The 19172-nt window shown below is 50.3% G+C and overlaps 2 protein-coding genes across 2 annotated transcripts in view; both read right to left on the bottom strand.

Annotated features, from left to right (window-relative positions):
• The window catches only part of cadm2a (cell adhesion molecule 2a), a 115450-nt gene extending 106574 nt beyond the window's left edge, over positions 1-8876 (bottom strand). Inside the window, exon 1 of the mRNA XM_062486239.1 lies at positions 8442-8876. Within this exon, the coding sequence (XP_062342223.1) occupies positions 8442-8502 (61 nt within the window). The 5' untranslated portion in view covers positions 8503-8876. The remainder of the gene's footprint in view (positions 1-8441) is intronic.
• The window catches only part of proser1 (proline and serine rich 1), a 246665-nt gene that overhangs the window by 71183 nt on the left and 156310 nt on the right, over positions 1-19172 (bottom strand). The window lies entirely within an intron of this gene.

A 19172-nucleotide genomic window follows, 5' to 3' on the forward strand; every position in this document is an offset into this window, starting at 1 on the left:
AGGAGACTCCGTTCTAAACCCTTTGTATGTGTGTGTGCGTGTTTTCTGAGCGAGCAGAATCCTGTCGTGTCCGACAGTGAAAGGCGCCTCCTCATCGCTCGTCTCCCGGTCGACCGAGGGCAGGGCTGCGAGGGGTGCGTTGGGCGCGGGCCACCTGAACGCCCCAGCGCGGAGCGGCGCCATTTCGGAGCGCGATCACAGACGCTGGCGGTGGACGCAATAACATGCGTACATGCCTCGATCACACGCTCGCGGATCCTTTCAAGCTCAGCTGATGGATGTACAACAAGTCCCCGCCATCTGTAAACGACAGGGATGAATTGGAGGACGAAACAAGCGATGATCGGGTGTGGGGGGGGGGGGGGGAGGGGAGGGGTTTGTCATAACTAATGTGTGGCGCTGAAGCGCCAAATGGCACATTTTCTGTTTTGTTTCACACAACCCAAAAAAAAACAAGGCCGTGCGCGTTTGTGCATGCGTGTGTATAGTTTGTGTGGTGTGTATAGTGTGTGGGGCAGTAAGTGTGTGTGTGTGTGTGTGTGTGTGTGTGTGTGTGTGTGTGTGTGTGTGTGTGTGTGTGTGTGTGTGTGTGTGTGTGCGTGCGTGCATGTATAGGTATGTTTGAGTGGGTAGGGTGTGTGTGTGTGCCTGTGCTCATAGGTATGTGTGTAGGTGAGGTGTGCGTGTGGGCTCTTAGGTAAGTGTGTGCGGCTAGGGTGTGTGTGTCTGGGTAGGGTGTGCGTCAGGAAAATCTGGTGTGTATAATGGATTTTGTAATGCAGCTGGGGTAGACAGGTGGAGGCGGATTCTGTGCATTACACGCACACACACACACACAAACACACATATACACACACCCCACAACAGCTCAATGCGTGGGGCAGAAATCCCTACGGCCCATAATATATGCTCTCGCTCGCTCACCCAAGCCGGAGGTCTCAGTTCATTTGGTTTTTAACTGTTATAAATTGTCCCACTTGAGTCCCTGTTCTCCTCTCCCTTCAACTGGCCTGCAGCACTGTAACAAACAGGAACGAGTCTACCCCCACCCCCCCCCCACCCCCCGAAACACACACACACACATGCCCTGCAGCCAACACTCTACTGGAATATTGCAGTGTGTGTGTGTGTGTGTGTGTGTGTGTGTGTGTGTGTGTGTGTGTGTGTGTGTGTGTGTGTGTGTGTGTGTGTGTGTGTGAGAGGTTCTGATTACTTGATTTGTTTGCGAGGAAGACGCTAGTGTGAAATTCCATCCCACCAGGCACAGATGGGCAGGCTTCTCTCTCTCTCTCACACACACGCACACACAAACACACACACACACACACGACTACACACTCCATTCATGACAGACACTGTATGTACAGAAGGACACGTGTCCTAAATTAGATCCAGCCTACACCAACGGACCATTCCGCCATAGCAGAGTGGAGAATAAAGAGACAGACTGAAAACAGGTTCTTGTACACAGTCAATTAATAACGCGAATGCACACACACACACACTCAATTAATGTGAACATGCATCTCAAGGGAATGCAATTTCAATTAAGCATGCCTGCTGTTAGCGTTCCTACGAGAGAGGCTGAAACACACACGCATACACACACAACTGTAGTTATGAGAGGAGAGCCCTTAAATACAACCCTATCTCTATGACAACACGTTCCTGTAGCTCAAGGCCTGTATGCAGCCATTGTGGACACTGTTGAGAACGTTCCGGTGGGGCTGCATGGGGTAGCATCAACATGAAGCTTCACAGATTGATGGAATTAGGCTGCGTGTGTGTGTGTGTGTGTCAGAGAGAGAGAGAGAGAGAAGAGAGAGAGAGAGAGAGAGAGAGAGAGAGAGAGAGAGAGAGAGAGAGAGAGAGAGAGAGAGAGAGAGAGATTCTCATAGTCTGTTTTCCCTATGTCGGCCCAAGCTTTTGAGGCCTAGGTAGCCAGTGTCGTTTAGCCTTTCTCTCTCAATGTCTCTCTCTATATGTTTGTTTCTTTTCTTCCTCGCTTCCTTCTGACATGACACTTTACTGCAAAGAACCATAATAAATGTCCTATTACTTTAAATGACACGTGTGCTGGTTCTTCTCAAAGTCACAATCTTCCCACTCCTGAGGCCTGAATTAATCGTCATATTGTTGGAATGCGTGTGTCTATCTGAGCTATGTTTTCAACGTGAGGTTGAGCTTGTCCCTGTTATGAATGGTGCTTTCATTTTCTCTTCATTTCTCCCTCTCATCCTCCTCCTCGCTCTCCCCATCTCTTTCCCGTTCTCACACCGACTCCTTTCGTCAATAGGTCTGATTGATTAGCCAACAGCTAGCTCTGTGTGTTGGTGTGTGCGTGCGTGCGTGCGTGCTCGTGGCCTTGACTGATCTGTTGAACTCATCTGCAGTTTTGTACATCGCTTTGCTCAATGATTACATGTAAATGTGTGTGTGTGTGTGTGTGTGTAGACGCGCAGGCATATGTGTGTGAGCGCACGCTTATCACTGTGTGTATGCATGGGTGTGTGTTGATGTGCGTCCGTTTGTTTCCGGCTAACGTGTGAAAGCGAGCCCACGTGTGCACGTGTGTGTGTGTGTGTGTGTGTGTTTCGGCCCGCGTCCAAAGATGAATCCCGCGCCCACTGGGGAAATAAAAACCCATTCTGATTATCTGGGGCCAAACGGGAGTCACTCCGCGTGAAATCCGAATCCTCAAAAAACGAATATTAACACGACAAACGACGACAACAACAACAATGGAGTCGCAAAGAGTGACACACGGCGGGCGCGCCGGCTTCAGAGGTGACACGCGACCGTCTCAATTTAGCGTCCGTTATCAAAGCAGGCCGAGGCTCTGGAGACTCCCCATCTCCCTTCTCATCTGTTTTTGCTCGCCCCTTATCTCTCTCCGCTGTTGGTTTTGCCTGTGTGCGTGCATGTGTGTGCGTGAGAGGGAGCGCGTGCGCGTGTGTGTGTGTGCGTCGTCACGTGTGGACGTGTTTGTGCTGTGATTTGCTCGGGGTGAATTTATTTCTGCCAAGAGAGTCCCCACACAATATCAGCGCAAGCGTGATATCTAGTGCCATCTAGACATGGGCGTCCATACCTTTACCTCTCACTGAGAATCACTGCTCTCCTGTGCTATGCATAAACCCACCCTCGCAGCCCCTGACTGGGAATAGGTATTCTATACAGTAATAGAACTGGGTATTAACTGGATCCAGATATGACCACATATGACCTAATGCAGGTCTTAGCTAGATCAGCCCCGAGGTTTAACAAATAGCGAAACTAGGTTTTACCTAGGCCAGACCTAGGCATTACCTAGACCATACTGTGACTCATTGCATTAGGTGAGAGGAAAGTTAGCATCTAATCACATTCACACATTCAGATCTGGTCTCCACTTAAAACAGGAAACAAAACAGACCCTTTGTGAAAAACTGAATCCCGTACAGCAATGTCTATGGACTCTAAACAGTCTTTTCTGTTTAGAAAAGACCTTCTTTCCAGAAGGTTCCTCTGCAGTTTCAGATGGGTTCCGTAAAGCACAGTTTGCAGAGTGTATTATGTAAATCTGTGAGCAACAGGACTGCTTAAACTGGAGCCTGTGACACCTTCATCGCCTCATCAGATATGGATGCCGTCAACCGTAAGAGGTTTTTCTACTCGACGTCGACCATCCCGACGACAGGAATCCAGACAGCCATTGTCTCCGCGATCTCTTCATTCTGGCGCGCGTGAGATTAGTGACACGCCGTCAGTCACCATTTTGATTTTTTTTCATAATGAAAACGGGCGCTTCAGATTATCTCAGGATTAGCCTGTGAGAACCGAGACCTCGCCTTCCGAGAGATGACGACAAGAGCCGAGGTCTCGGAGGCGGATGGAAAGCAAACGCGACAAAAACAAAAAAACGAAAGCGGGAGAGCGCGCGGCGCAAAGCGGCGAAGAGAAGGCTTCTCCTCAGACGTGTCCACGGCGATGAGCCAGGCCGAGGGATTTGATCTGTATTCGACGCGTCACCCAAGAAACCGCTCACGGCGAAGCCTACCCAGAATGCTTTGCTCTGCTACATGAAAGAGGTGGGGCAAGTGGCAGGTCGAGAGAGCGCGTGTGCATGCGTGTGTGTGTGTGTGTGTAATCCCTGATTCCCTTGAAGAGGATGTGTGCTCCAGGCACCCCCCAACCCCCACCCCTCACCCCCATCCCCTTCATTTCTCCAACTGTCTTTCTGTTTGAACTTTCTTTAACACCTGGAAGAACAAAAGACTGACTTTGATCACGGGAAACCCCTACCCGGTTCGGCTGGGAATCCACAGAGGAACAGTGTGTGTGTGAGTGTGCGTGCGTGTGTGTGCACGTGTGACGTGTGTGCGCATGTGTGTGTGTAAACGCAGTCTGAGAAGCCGGGTCACGTGTGCTCTGAGGATTATTCCAATTCATAATGTCAGATGAGAAGTCAAACCTGGGTACATGTATTCCTCTCAGCAGACGTCACCTACACACCCCTGAAGGCTATGGACAAACACACACACGCCTACGCACACAGATTCTCTGGTGGGAGCCAGTGTTTACACACAAAAACAACACAAGGCGACTTGTTATCAGTCGCTTTCCCACGCTGCGGAGATACAGAGCCAAACACCAGGGATGGAGGGATGAAGGGAGGGAGGGAGAGGAGGGATAGAGGGTCAGCTCTCTGCAGCTTAGAGTCCCTCCGCTGAGATAAACTCCGCCCCCAGCCTGGGCTGCACAGACGCGGGGCGGAGAAAGACAGGCGCGCACGCTCACGTACGGACGCACGCCGCACACGCTCGCACGCACACATCAGAAGTGAGTGGATCTGAAGGCTCTTGTCTGCTCTGTACCTCTCACGACCACCCCCCTCCTCCAGCATCCCCCCCCCCACACCCTTTCACCCCCCCCCCCCCGTTACGTAACTACATCATTAGCATAACAGGCCGCGGTTCTCCCCAGCTCTGTCGTCTGATGTGGGCAGAGCCCTCTAATGCTGGTAAACATGCTTTGGTAAACAAGTCAGAGGCTGTGTCACTGAACGCTGTGCAGAATGCTGTACTGAACCCTCTACCCAACACTGTACTGAACCCTCTACCCAACACTGTACTGAACCCTCTACCCAACACTGTACCGAACCCTATACTCAACACTGTACTGAACCCTATACTAAACACTGTACTGAACCCTCTACCCAACACTGTACTGAACCCTCTACTCAACACTGTACTGAACCGTCTACCCAACACTGTACTGACCCCTCTACTCAACACTGTACTGAACCCTCTACCCAACACTGTACTGAGCCCTCTACCCAACACTGTACTGAGCCCTCTACTCAACACTGTACTGAAACCCTCTACTCAACACTGTACCGAACCCTATACTCAAAACTGTACTGAACCCTCTACTCAACACTGTACCGAACCCTATACTCAAACTGTACTGAACCCTCTACTCAACACTGTGCTGAACCCTCTACTCAACACTGTACCAAACCATCTACTCAACACTGTACTGAAACCTCTACTCAACACTGTGCTGAACCCTCTACTCAACACTGTACTGAAACCTCTACTCAACACTGTGCTGAACCCTCTACTCAACACTGTACTGAAACCTCTACTCAACACTGTACTGAAACCTCTACTCAACACTGTGCTGAACCCTCTACTCAACACTGTGCTGAACCCTCTACTCAACACTGTACTGAAACCTCTACTGATGACTCAGCTCTACACCATCAAGAGCGAGGCCTTGTGAATGTGACCTGCATGCTGTGGCACTCTGTAGGCATGCACAGACACATATGCCCACACACACACTGCAGATACCGGCAAACTCATACACTGCAAACACACACACACACACCACACACACACACACACACAGCCACACTCACATACTGCAGACAAACACACTCACGCACTGCAGACACAGTCACACACTGCAGACACACACATTTGCACACACACTGCAGATACACACACACACTCTGCAGACACACACATACTTACTGCACAGGATGTCATGAATAAGCACTCGCATTACCCTCTTCAGGAATCCTCAAAGGCCTCTTCAAATCCCAATAAGAGGGACAATGTCCACCAGGCACACACACACACACACATCGGCCTGGAATAAATTCTATTTTTCTTTTTAAGTTTTCTATTTATTCCAACTCACGGCCACAATCATACAGTACCAACACCATCCTAAACAAGTAAAAGCCATCCTGAACCAAACACCATGGCTGTGTGTGTGTAAGGATGACGACATGATATCTTGTGTCAAGGGCCCTCTGTGTAAACATGCACGCACACACACACACACTGTGGGAATGTTGCTCTGGTGGCAGCAAAGGGGACTTTTCATCCCACATCTACTGACAGGGACAGCCTGATTAACTGCCAGAGTGACCCCCCCCCCTGCAAAACACACACACACATACACACAATGTGTGCCCTGTGTATCTTGTGGACCCGGCTTTCGGTGACAGAGACAGCCTGATATACAGCCAACGAGACACACAGACACGCGCACGCGCACATGCAACGAGTGACAGAGCCGCGGGTGATAAAGAGCCAGAGGAAGGCTTTGGGAGATCAATAAAGTCTTCACTGTGAGGCGTCTACTGACAAGTCATTACCACAGAGGCCACGAGGAATGGCCTTCATTACCACTGGTTATTAATGAGGAATTCTCACTATGCACACAAAAACACACATGCACACACATACATACATACCCCCGGCACAAGCACATTCAGCAACGGAAAAACATGTTTTCCTTAATTCTGTTTTCTGGCTTAAGCTGAACTCAAAGTTGTGTTTGTACACCCGCTGAAGTTGCTGCGTGACACTATTATCTATCCAGACAACGTAAACTGTACGCTGGAAGGACAACGCCGTCTGAGTGACTGTTTAAGAAAAGTGAAGACATGGATTGGATATAGATGAATATTCTAACATTGCCAAGGGGTTTGAACATGGTAGTATCTATCAATATCAATATCAACACTATCAATATGTTAACAAATCTAAGAAAGTGAGCGTGAAGGCGGGCCGTCTTCGGGGCGGTACCCATGTGCCGTTACCTTAGAGAGAGATTGCGATTTAGGTGAAGAGAAAAGGCGCGGATGCGCGAGGTGACGGGCGTGACGCCAGCGCCGCGGTTTTGAAGTTATATTCTAGGTGCAGCAAGAATGATCTGTCTATCTCTGCCTCTCTATCACACACTTTCAGTCTCCCCTCCCCTCCGTCTCTGCTCCGTGGTGGCACCGCTGGCCTATATTATTCATGTCACGGTTTCTGTCGACTCTCTGACACTCTGACCTTGTCACGCATACGTACCCACAGGCACACACTAGTGCGCGCGCACACATGCATACACACACGCACACACACGCCAAGTAGCACGCTCAAACAGCTTACCCTGACCTTGCCCTATGCGTGATAGGATTCTGTTGATACCTGGACCAGGAAACCTACAGCCGGTACCGCAAGGTGTTAATTCAGCACGCAACCCGCATAGGCAAACACACCACCATATACACACTTTTTTTTTTACCACGTTCTATATGAGAGCCCTTATCTTCCAATATACAGAGTCGAATTGCCTTCGCTTTAGGCAAATTATTTAAACACACAGGTAAAAATTAATTTAAAAACTCCCGAGACGAGTCTACGCATGAGAACAAGATGGAAACGTCGAGTTCAATTTTATTATCCTGGATCCTACTCCCTATCTATCGGAATGCGTTATGATGAATGCGACGTAGAAAAATAAGTACCTCATATAAAAACAGCCCATGCAACACCGTTGGCCAAGTGCGTGCTTAGCATCTGTCTGCCCCTTGGGCGTCTACAGCACTGCCTTTTACAAACCGTGTCATAGAAAGTCAACAGTATACCAAATAAATGTCCATGTAACAGACTACGTTAAACTACATTATCAGTATATGTTCTATGGTAGTCAGTGACGGGGGGCGGACTGCAAAATGACCAGTGTTTTAAGAGCTGGCAAAACAATGGGCGCACAGTGGATGTGTCTATTTGCGTTGTTTTTGGGTGTCATGTCTGGAGAATGTATTTTTGTTCGTTCGTATGCTGCGTAGTGGCAAGATCCCATTTAACGACTATGCAAATACTCGTTCATTCCCGTTGATTAGCATACGCGACCCTGTTCGTGACAGGACAAAGTATGTATCAAACACACAAACGCACATGCGAGCGCACAATGAGACCAGACACACACACACACACACACACACACACACAAAATGCAATTAGCATAAAGCAAGGAGCACTATGATTATAACGCCCAAAGCGACCCCTGCACCATCTACGCAATCCAGTCGACCTCCCAATCTTCACATACAGGCTAGAACACGCACAAAGGCACACGCCCGTGCGCCTTCAAGTTGGACCACGTCTTACCTTTAACAACAATCCCGCAGACACTGTAGAGTGTCAAGATCAAATGGTGCTTGAGATTCATCCTGCCTTCCGTTCTGCTCTTTCTCCTCCGCTCTTGTTTCTCCTCACCGTTTTCCCGGGCTCCGCGACGGGTTCGTTATCCAGGTACTGTCCTTTTATTTTGTTAGTGCGAACAAGCGTACGAATAAGGGTCCACGCGCAAACCAACCGGTGTGTTTTTTTTTGTTTTTTTTGTTTTGTATCTTCACTTCGGTGTAGTTCCGTTGACGTCCCGGGAGCTCAGAAGTAGGCACCGGTGAGAATGAGCTTGTTCGCTCGCACTGCCGTACGGTCCTACAGTGTAAGGAGATGCTTACCAGCTACACACACACTTTGCTCCGCTCTGCTCTCGCGCACAAGATCGCCAGAGTGCAGCCTGGAGCAGGAGAGCACGAGCCAGCGACAGAGTCCCGCCCACACCGTTTTGACAGGCGGGAGCAGTTAACCAATCCTGGCTGCGCCGAGGTTAGGCGAGGAATCGATTCTACTATATTGAGGCTGAACGGACCAGATTACCGAAACGGAGCTCCGATACGAAGAAGAACTAGAACGGGATCCACATAATACCGAAGGAAGAAACCAAAGAATCTCTGGTTCCCGAATGATATCGCTGCAAAGGAGGAATTGGACAACAGGGCGAGTGTGTAGTCAGCATAGGAGAGAGGGGTGCGTATTCCTGGAGAGGGTGAGCGAAGGAGAGTCCACGATGAGGTAAAATCAGGTGTTTAAAGTCGCTGACTTGGAAAAGGATGGATTGGAAGGGGAAGGCTTTACCTTGTTCATCATTCATTAGAAACAACATCGATAGTCTCACATCTCTCTCTCTCTCTCTCTCTCTCTCTCTCTCTCTCTCTCTCTCTCTCTCTCTCTCTCTCTCTCTCTCTCTCTCTCTCTCTCTCTCTCTCTCTCTCTCTCTCTCTCTCTCTCTCTCTCTCTCATCTCTCTCTCTCTCTCTCTCTCTCTCTCTCTCTCTCTCTCTCTCTCTCTCTCTCTCTCTCTCTCTCTCTCTCTCTCTTTCCACATCTTAACAGCATGCAGTCAGCAACCCACAATCTCCCTCTAACACACGGCCCCTTGATATACTGTCCTGAAACGCTTTTTATCCCCCAATACACACATACACACGGACCAATACACACAAACACACATTACAACACACACACAGACCAACACACACATACACACAGGCCAACAGACATATAGACCAACACACACATACACACGGACCAACACACACATACACACCTATCATCAAACACATATACACAGACCAACACACACATACACACGGACCAACACACACACACATACACACATATCATCACAGACATATACACAGACCAACACACACATACACACGGACCAACACACACATCCACATGAACCAGCACACACACACACCGAGACCAACACAAGACACAAACATGCAGACCCTGTAACACACTCACCACACAATCTCTCTCTCAAACACACACACACTCTGTGCATTCTAAATGACACCACCTGCCCTCATATCCGACTATTGTTCCCGGGCAACCTAATGTTACCTGTCACATGTTGCTTTGCTGAGTACTAAAAGCACTTTGGCTAGAATAAAAGACAGATCGAGAGAGAGAGAGAGAGAGAGAGAGAGAGAGAGAGAGAGAGAGAGAGAGAGCGTGTGTTCATATGTGTGTGTGTGTGTGCTGAGAGCCACTCCATTACTGAAATGGTCTTTTTGTGTTTACAGTATGTGTGTGTGTGGAAGAGAGAGAGAGAGAGAGAGAGAGAGAGAGAGAGAGAGAGAGAGAGAGAGAGAGGGGGGGTTGAATTGAAACTTCTGAAGGTCAGTATTATGTGTGATTGACCAAACCCCATTCATGCAGAAACACCATCAAGATTCTCAATATTCGCTCTGCCATGACCACCAGGGTTAGGGTTGGCTTCATCCCATTTTATCTGTGTGACACACTCACTCACACACACGCACACACACCTACACACACACACACAACCCATGGGCACTGGGACACACACAGAGCCTACACACACCACAACAATACAGTACTCTCAGCATCCGTTTGGCAGAGACGTGTTGGATACTTCATGAATGTGCTTCTCAATGCTAAATGATTAGGCCCGACTGAAAAAAACGATTGAGTCGAATGTGTAGGAGAGAAGAAGAAGAGGAGGAGAGAGAGAGAGAGAGAGAGAGAGAGAGACAGAGAGAGAGAGAGAGAGAGAGAGAGAGAGAGAGGGAGGGCTGAGAGGAAGGATTGAAGAGTGCTTGGACGAGGACAGCGAGAGACAGCGAGAGATGTGGGAGGAGGGGAGGTGGGGAGGAGAGGGGACAATAAAGGGAGAGAGAGCGAGGGAGAGGGAGAAAGAGGGTAGAGAGAAGAGATTATGCATGGCAACGGTGAGAAGAATTCTAAATGGGCGGAGATGAGCTGGCCAGCACATGAGCTGCTCTCTGGCGAGGAGGCTGTTTATCTTTGCATGTGTGTGTGGTTACCTTGGTGTCTTTGTGTTTGTCTCCGAGTGTGTGTGTGTGTGTGTGTTACTGTCAGCTGACAATGATAATCCAATACAGCGTCAGCTAGAAGGGAAGCTAATTTGGTTTCTGTGAAGTTGGCGTGACGTGTGTGTTTGCATCGGCTGTAAGCCTGTCTTGTGTGTGTGTGTGAAGCAGGGTGTGTGTGTGTCCTGGTTAGCCTGACTGGGCCTCAGTGTGTGAATGTTTTGGTTTACTGTCGCTGACATGGTTGGCATCAGCGTGTTGTTCAAAACATCGTGAACAGCTGGTGTGTGAAGTGTGTGGTGGTGGTAACACACACGCACACACTCGCTCGCTCGCACACTGGTTTTCAGAGGCCAGCATCTTTTCCTCTCTCTCTGTCTCTCTTTCCCTCTCTTCCTCTCACACGACACACCATATTTAGCTTGTTGGGACCAAAATGAGGAGCAGTCAGTCTGGACCTCCCTCTGTTCCTTGTTCAATGTTGATGATGTTATGGACAAGGGGGGACTGCAGAGTCTCTCTCTCTCTCTCTCTCTCTCTCTCTCTCTCTCTCTCTCTCTCTCTCTCTCTCTCTCTCTCTCTCTCTCTCTCTCTCTCTCACACACACACACACTCTCACACACACACACACACACACAAAACGGTTTGCAGAGCCAGGAACCCTCTGGAGCAGAACTGCCATGCTTCCACTGCAAGTCAAGCTCATTCTGGGGACCCCTAAGTGGACACACTGGCATTTACACCGCGGACACACACACACACTTTCTGCTCCATCTCCAGCCGTGAGAAAGGTGCTGAAAATTGGCTGAATTCACGCCAGCCGCTTAGCAATGATGAGCGATGTGTGTGTCTCTGTGTGTGTGTGTGTGTGTGTGTAGACCATCAGTCCAAATTGTTTCCGGTTCCCCTCGGTTTTTCTCAATTCCGTGCCTGTGTGCCGCCGGTGAATCCGCAGGATGGCGTGTGTGTGTGTGTGTGTGATCAACCGCATCGAAATTTAGACAGGAGGGAAGGGGAAAGGAAAGAGAGAGACCGAGGGAGAGAGAGATTGAGGGGAAGAGAGAGGCGCTTGGTTTGAGGCGGTGGGTCTCCACCTCGGCCAGCTAAGGTATGCTCGCCACGCAGGAAGGAAACCGGCGCGAGTTCACTTCTCTACATCATTTAGAAAGCGAGAGATGAGAGCTCGTCTCTTCTCTCAATTAAAACACACACACACACTTTCAAAAGGCCTCGAGCGGTGCGCAGCTACCTTCAAGGGAAGAGACCATAAATGCCTAATTAGCAGATTCCACTTTGGGAGTGGAAAAAATTGTCCCACTCAGCACTTTTTTCTAAACACTTTTATTATTAGTTTTTATTTGGTATTAGTTCCTGGTAGCTAAAGAGGGGTTGACTCAGTAACACTCATCTGCATTCAACCCCATGAGTGCCCGTCCAGCAACCCGTCCAAAAAAAAACCAGCCTCACGCAACTCTCTCATCTCTGAGACATGCTGACGGGCGACACCGAGGCCACTCTGCAAACACTTTAGATGACCCCCCCTTCCAACACACACACACACACACACAGCCACCCCAACACACACACACACACATCCACCCCAACACGCACACGCACACACATACACAGCCCCCCAACACACACAGCACACACACAGCCACCCCAACACACACACACACGCGGCACCCCAACACACACATACACAGCCCCAGTCCCCCCAACACACACAAACAGTCCCAGCAACACACACACACACACACAGCCCCCCATCACACACACAGCCACCCCAACACACACACACACACACACACACACACACACACAGCCACCCAACACACACACACACACACTTACACCCATCCCCTCCCCCCCATCACTACAGTGGTGTGGACAGTATGTGCACCATGGCTTTTCAGCTTGTTTGTTCCAAAACACTGCAGACCTTCTCTGAGTAGCTGATATCCATCTGTCGGGATCGATCCCTGCGATAAAACAGACGAGAAATTGAAAACAAAAAAAAGAAGACAGATCTCGGTGAGATATCGGTGAAGAGCGAGCGATAGGTAGGTGGAATCCACTATATGGATTTGTGTTGTTGTTTTCTTTCACCACCAATAATTTTACAAGTCTACGGTTTATCGATTCGGTTTTCTCACGGTGGACATGGTGTTACAGTCAAACAAAAACCCCTCGCTCTCATCTTTTCCTGTCTGACGAGGAGCCGTCCCTCGCCGGGCCAATCGCACGGCTCGCCGCGGCGTGACAAGCGAGGTGGCTGGCTTGACCAGTCAGGAGTCGGCGTCTGTTCCCTGTTGACGTGGAGGCAGTGTGACAGTGGAACAGCATCGCCTAGGCCTCCCGCGGAGTGCCCCCTTGCTTGCGCGTGCGCGGTGGAGAAGGTGTCCAAATGTGTGTGCGTGGACACGTGTTCTCGGGCGTGCTGGTGTGAAAAGTGCCGGCGTGTGCCCGTGTCCGTGTGTGTCTGTGCGAGGGCTTGTCCGTGTGTGTCTGTGTGTGTGTGTGACACTGATGGCTGAGGTGTGATTGGGGTTTAATGAGAGGCGAGGACGGCTTCCCTGTCTCCTCTCAAGGTCACACGCTGATAAACACGGGTGCCATGGTGATGTACGATGCTCGTGTGGGTGCATGGGTGTGTGTGTGTGTGTGTGTCAGCATGGGTGTGTACGTACGTGCACGCGTGTGTGCTGATCTACAGCTATACGGACATTCAACTTTGTCAGTCAAGGTCTGACCAGGCCTGGACTCTACGGTTTAAACCCCAGATAGGAACCCCCTTCCTGGGCTCTCAACACCGTCAGACCCCTTGGAAACAGAACCAGACTAGATCCTTCCCAATTCCTCACCCTCTCCATGGGTCCCCTTGTTATTTTAGACGTGCACGAGAACTCTCTCATTCTCTCTCTTCCTTCATCCTCATCCCCTGCTCCTTCTCTCCGTCTCCCCCTTTAGATCTCTCAGAGGGACGGAGAGAGGGGGGTGGGGGGGGAGTGGAGTGAGGAGGAGGGGTAGGGAGGGAGGGAGAGGCAGGGTAAAAGGGTTTGAGTGAGTGAGTGAGGGAATGAGATAGAGAGGTTGAGAGAGAGAAAGAGGAAGAGAGAGAGGAGGGAGAGAAAGAGGAGAGAGGAGAGAAAGGGGGAGAATGAGAAAGAGAGGAGAGAGAGCAGACCTTAGATTTGAAAGGGGAGATGGCTCATCACTGGGAAAGGAGAGGACAGCGAGTCCGGTGTTAAATCTCTCGGGTCCTCCTTCTTTCCCTTTGCTTGAGAAACCACAATGAAATGAGTCTCTCCCGCCCTTCTGAGTCAGCAAATAGCTCCTTTCTCTCCTCTTCTCTCTTCTCCTATTCTCTTCCCTTCCTGTCGCCGTCTGGAACCTGTTTTACTTCGACGCCTCCGCTACATCCTCCTGGTCGATGCGGCAAAAGTCAAAGAGTCCTGCCACAGGTTTTTGAGAAAGATAGAGAGGAAGAGAGAGATTGATGCTACCTCCAGCCCCCCCATCCCACTTCCCCCACCCCCCCCCATCCTTCCATCCATCCCTCTGTTCCTCTGATCGCTCTGCCAAAGTGCTGAATGTCCCTGCGGGCCACCGTAGTCCTTACAGGAAGGACATGGGACAGGTGGCGACTAGACCACAGGCCTTTGTTTCCCTCTGTTCCTTCCACACCTTTGTGATAAACCGATGGTTTTTCCCAACGGTCCTAAAGCCTGTTGGATCACTGCCGAGGTGGCGTGGGAGCTCTTCTGAAGACCGGCGTGTAACTTTGGCGATTACAGGGACTGCCAAACCTGCCTCAAGGCCCGTCTACGCTTTTTTTGAGCTTTCTCATGTGAAATGTTCGTTTGGAAGTGAAACTATTTGGTATTTATGCTTCTGGGAGCTTCTTCTTTTTGGTAGTCATAAGGGGAGCTGGGTTTGTTTACATTTTGGACCACAGACTTTTGTTTGTGTTGCCCATCAAGAATTGGCAGCTGCACATGGATGGAATATGGGCTGTTGGACCCATCGTCCAAATTATTACTGACTAGGATGTACAACAACAAAAAATTGCATTCCTGTTGGACGGACATCTTTCAAAACACCTCCTTCCTGGCAATACGCCGACTCACTCTCTATCGTAATTTTCAATGTTTTTGATTTCAATTGAATGTCTTGTACTGCAAATGTCACCTGGATGATAAATGGTTTTTATTGTTGTTCGGGCATGTTCTCAGTAGATCCCCCCCGGAAGACTAACACCAACCACCAAGACTCTCCAAACAAACAAACCCAAAACACTCTCTCCCAACTCAACAGAACCAATTATATTCTTGCCTCACACACCCGTATCGTCAGTCGTGTTGGAAGGACAGCGGAGATGTGTTGTGTTAGGACTTCTCATTTCTCCTCCTCGCTGTCGGAGCGAGCGAGTGTGTGGCGGTGAGACAGCACCTTAACACGGCTTCAGAGAAGGGGAGGAGGAGGAGGAGTCTGGGGGGGGAGCCGGTTCTCCCTCCCTCCCCATTTTCCTGTGGACGTGGGCGACACGCGTAGGGCATCCAGAGTTTACACGCACGCACACGCGCACGCACGCAAGCCCACACACGAGAATACACACAAGCGAAAACGCGAAAACACACGCACTGCTGAGCAGGCGGGAAGAGAGAGAGAGAGGGAGAGAGTGTGAGGGAGGCAGAATCGAGGGATAATTGGTCTGGCATGGTGAAAGGAGCCGACTGATACTCAGTGTAAAGAAGGATTTTACCCCGTTTGGTAAGCACCTGGTCACAGCTAGTCAGCGCTACGGTGAGGGAGTGAGAGAAGGAGAGAGAGAGGGAGAGAGAGAGGGAGAGAGAGGGAGGGAGAGGGAGCCAGATTGAGAGGATGAGAGATAATGCGAAAAAGAGAATGCCAGGGAAAGAGAACTAAAGAACCAGAAAGAGACACGGAGACAGAGAGAAAGAGAGAGACAGAGAGAGACAGAGAGAGAGAGCATGTGAGACTATCGATGTTGTTTCTAATGAATGACGAACAAGGTAAAGCCTTCCCCTTCCAATCCATCCTTTTCCAAGTCAGGTTAATTCACTTACCACAAAGTAGAAGCCTTGCCCAACCTTGGGCAGTTCTGATTGGTTGACTCATGGCAACCCCGGGGGTCGGGGTGTTCATTGGATGAGTCGTCAGGGAGCCATGCCCCCTGGTCTCCTACAAGATGTGATGCACACAAACACACACACACACTCACCTGTATGCAACCTTGCAGCCTACAGAGGGCGAGCATGATGACTCTCCCATCTCTCTCTCCCACACTCTGGCACACTCACACACTTACTCACACACAGACACACACACACACACACAAATAGGTCTGACAGAGTTTATAATCGACAGTGAGTGAGTGGCATCCACACACATGCTCACACATGCTCACACACACACACACAAACTCACACACAAATAGGTCTCACAGCGTTTACAATCCACAGTGGGTGAGGAGCTTTCGAACACACACTCACACACACGCATCATACAACCCACAGTGGGCGAGCATGACAACTTTGCCTCTCTCTCCCTCTCCTTGGCACCGGTTCTAAAGGGCCTGCCGACGCACAGAGGAAGAAAAAAATAACAACAACCTGCGAATAGTGTGTGGGTGTCTTTGTGGTTGTGCGTCGTGTGTGAATTGTGTGCGTGTGTGTGCGCCAGTGCCTCTGTGTACGTTACATTCGGGATGGGGTGGGGGATGGGGGGGCGCAGATTGCCATAGCAACGCTGCAGGTTCATCAAGACTTGTAAAATCTCTCTCTCTTTCTCTCTCTTTCCCTCCAACCCTTTTCTCTCTCTCTCTCTCCACCCCCTGTCTCTCTCTCTCTCTCTCTTTCTCGGCACTGTCTCTGCTCTTGTTACACGTCTTTTTCATCTCTTTATTTTTCCGCCCAGGGCCCCGCAGGGAGAGCAGCTGGAGAGAGAGAGCGAGAGAGAGAGAGAGATGGAGCGAAAGAGAGCGAGGTCCCCAACCTCATCTAAGCAAGTCAGAGTACAGAGTAGGATATGAAAGAGGACAGAAGGGTTGATGGCGAGAAAGAGAGAGAGGGAGGGAAGGAGGGAGAAAGAGAGAGAGAGAGAGAGAGAGAGAGAGAGAGAGAGAGAGAGGGGGGGGGAACCGTACCACACACAATGGGAAGACTGAAAGAGTCGAGAGAGAAAGAGCCAGAAAGAACCGGAGAGCGGAGAGAGATCCAGGAGAGGAGAGAGCGAGCTAGAGCTGGAACAAAGAGAGGGTGAGAGGGAGAGGATAGGTGACGAGCGAGAGGAGAAGGCAGTTGAGGGAAAGCAAGCATGAGACAGACAAGGGAGAAAGAGAGAGACGGAGATGGAGGGAGGCCACAGGAGTGATGGAGAGTGATATCTGTTTCCACAGATTCACCCAGCGAACAGAGATCCACAGGGCAGATTACAGTTATCAGCAGACAGGCAGTTACTGTAGCTCTGATGATAGAGACATAACACACTGCCCTGATAGAGTAGAGAGTGATGGAGGCCGAGGGGGGGGGGGGGAGAGAGAGAGGGTGCGGGGCGTGGAGATGGGGAGTGAGAGAGAGAGAGAGAGAGACAGCGAGAGACAGAGATAGCGACAGAGAGAGAGAGAGGGGTAAGTGGCAGATCCACACCCACCCACCCCTACCCCCACGCATACAGTGCCACCAATTTGAGCTCCTAACCTCACTGCCCCCACCCGCTTCCCCCATCATATGGTGTTCGACCCTAAACCCATTAAGACAGGAAGGAAGGAGGACTCACTGGTCACTGTGTGACACGCACGGCTACACACACACACAGCAGTAAAGTTTACCGTGCCTGGGTGTCCCATGTTCCTTGACGACTCATCTAAGCTTGTTGTAAAAGCACAGCCTTTTGCTGCCCTCTCCTTTTTTTCTCGATGATTCCCCTGGGAGTACACACACACACATGCAGACGCACACGCGCGCACACATAGAAACGCCCGCTTATTTGCGCACGCTCAATGCGCGCACACACCGTTTTTCCACAAGCAGGCACACAAACGCACACTCGTGCGCGTTCTCACGCGCGACGCATCGTAACGTTTTGCAGCACGCGCATCATCGCCGGTCTCTTTAACGGCAAAGTGCATTGGTATTGATTTGCTGGTTTAATTGCTCAGCAGCTCATTGTAAGTCAGTACTGGCACGCCTGCATTCTCCAGACCTGAAACTAGGGTAAGATAAACACCTCCGAATATGATTACGTTCTCGCCCCTTCCTCCGTTCCCAGACAAACAAATGAACGTTCTCTCCCTCTCTCACCGCGGATGCCAAGATTCAAAGTACGTCTTTCAAAAACACAGCCAAGGCTAAATACTCCCACCGTGCGGAAACGCAGCTCGTCTGGCCTTGAACGGCAGCAGCTGATCGGTGACACGGCCTGAGAGAACAACGGAACAAACGTTCTCACGGCACCTGTAGGCCCGGCTCGCTCCGCAGTGCCCTGAGCAACACTGACCCCTCTCCGAGGCATGAATATACTTGCGCACGCGCCCACGGGCACACACACATCCACACACACTCTGTGTAAAGGACCCCGCCTTGAGTACAACACCACGTGTACAGTATGACAGAAAACAACAAATACACCTGCTTACAGCGACATGCTCATACTGTCACACGTACAGCCCGATTTTTTGGAAGGAGTCAGCAGTTTGTGAGGAACAAAGGCTTGTGGCAGCTAATCCCTTTAACAAGGAGTTTGTGTGTGTGAGGGGTGGCGTTTGTGTGAATGTGTGTTTGTGTGTGTATAGCTGTCCTCCCTCTGCCAACCCAGACCCTATTTTGTACAGCCAGGAAGATCCAGCCAACCAGGGCAGGAGTTAGCCCCGCCCCCCCCCCCCCCCCCCCAGCCCTCGACCCCCTCCCCGCTCTGCTCCCTATCAACACGTCCCAGTGCAAAGCAAACAGCAAAAACAAGATAAATACAGATCTCCACCCACCCCCATTAAATCTGCATGGCATAAACACGACGCTAACTTTAATGTTTACTGTAAATAAAATAAAAAGTGAATTATTTAAAGTTCCCTTGCGAATTATTAGCAACCAGCTAAAATGCGGTTCAGGGGATTCTGAGGCTTTCTGGACCCGAAATGTATGTGGAGTGATTCATGACTCAGGCTCTGCTGG

Source organism: Osmerus eperlanus, chromosome 19 (assembly GCF_963692335.1).
Source record: "Osmerus eperlanus chromosome 19, fOsmEpe2.1, whole genome shotgun sequence".
Taxonomy (NCBI): Eukaryota; Metazoa; Chordata; class Actinopteri; order Osmeriformes; family Osmeridae; genus Osmerus; species Osmerus eperlanus.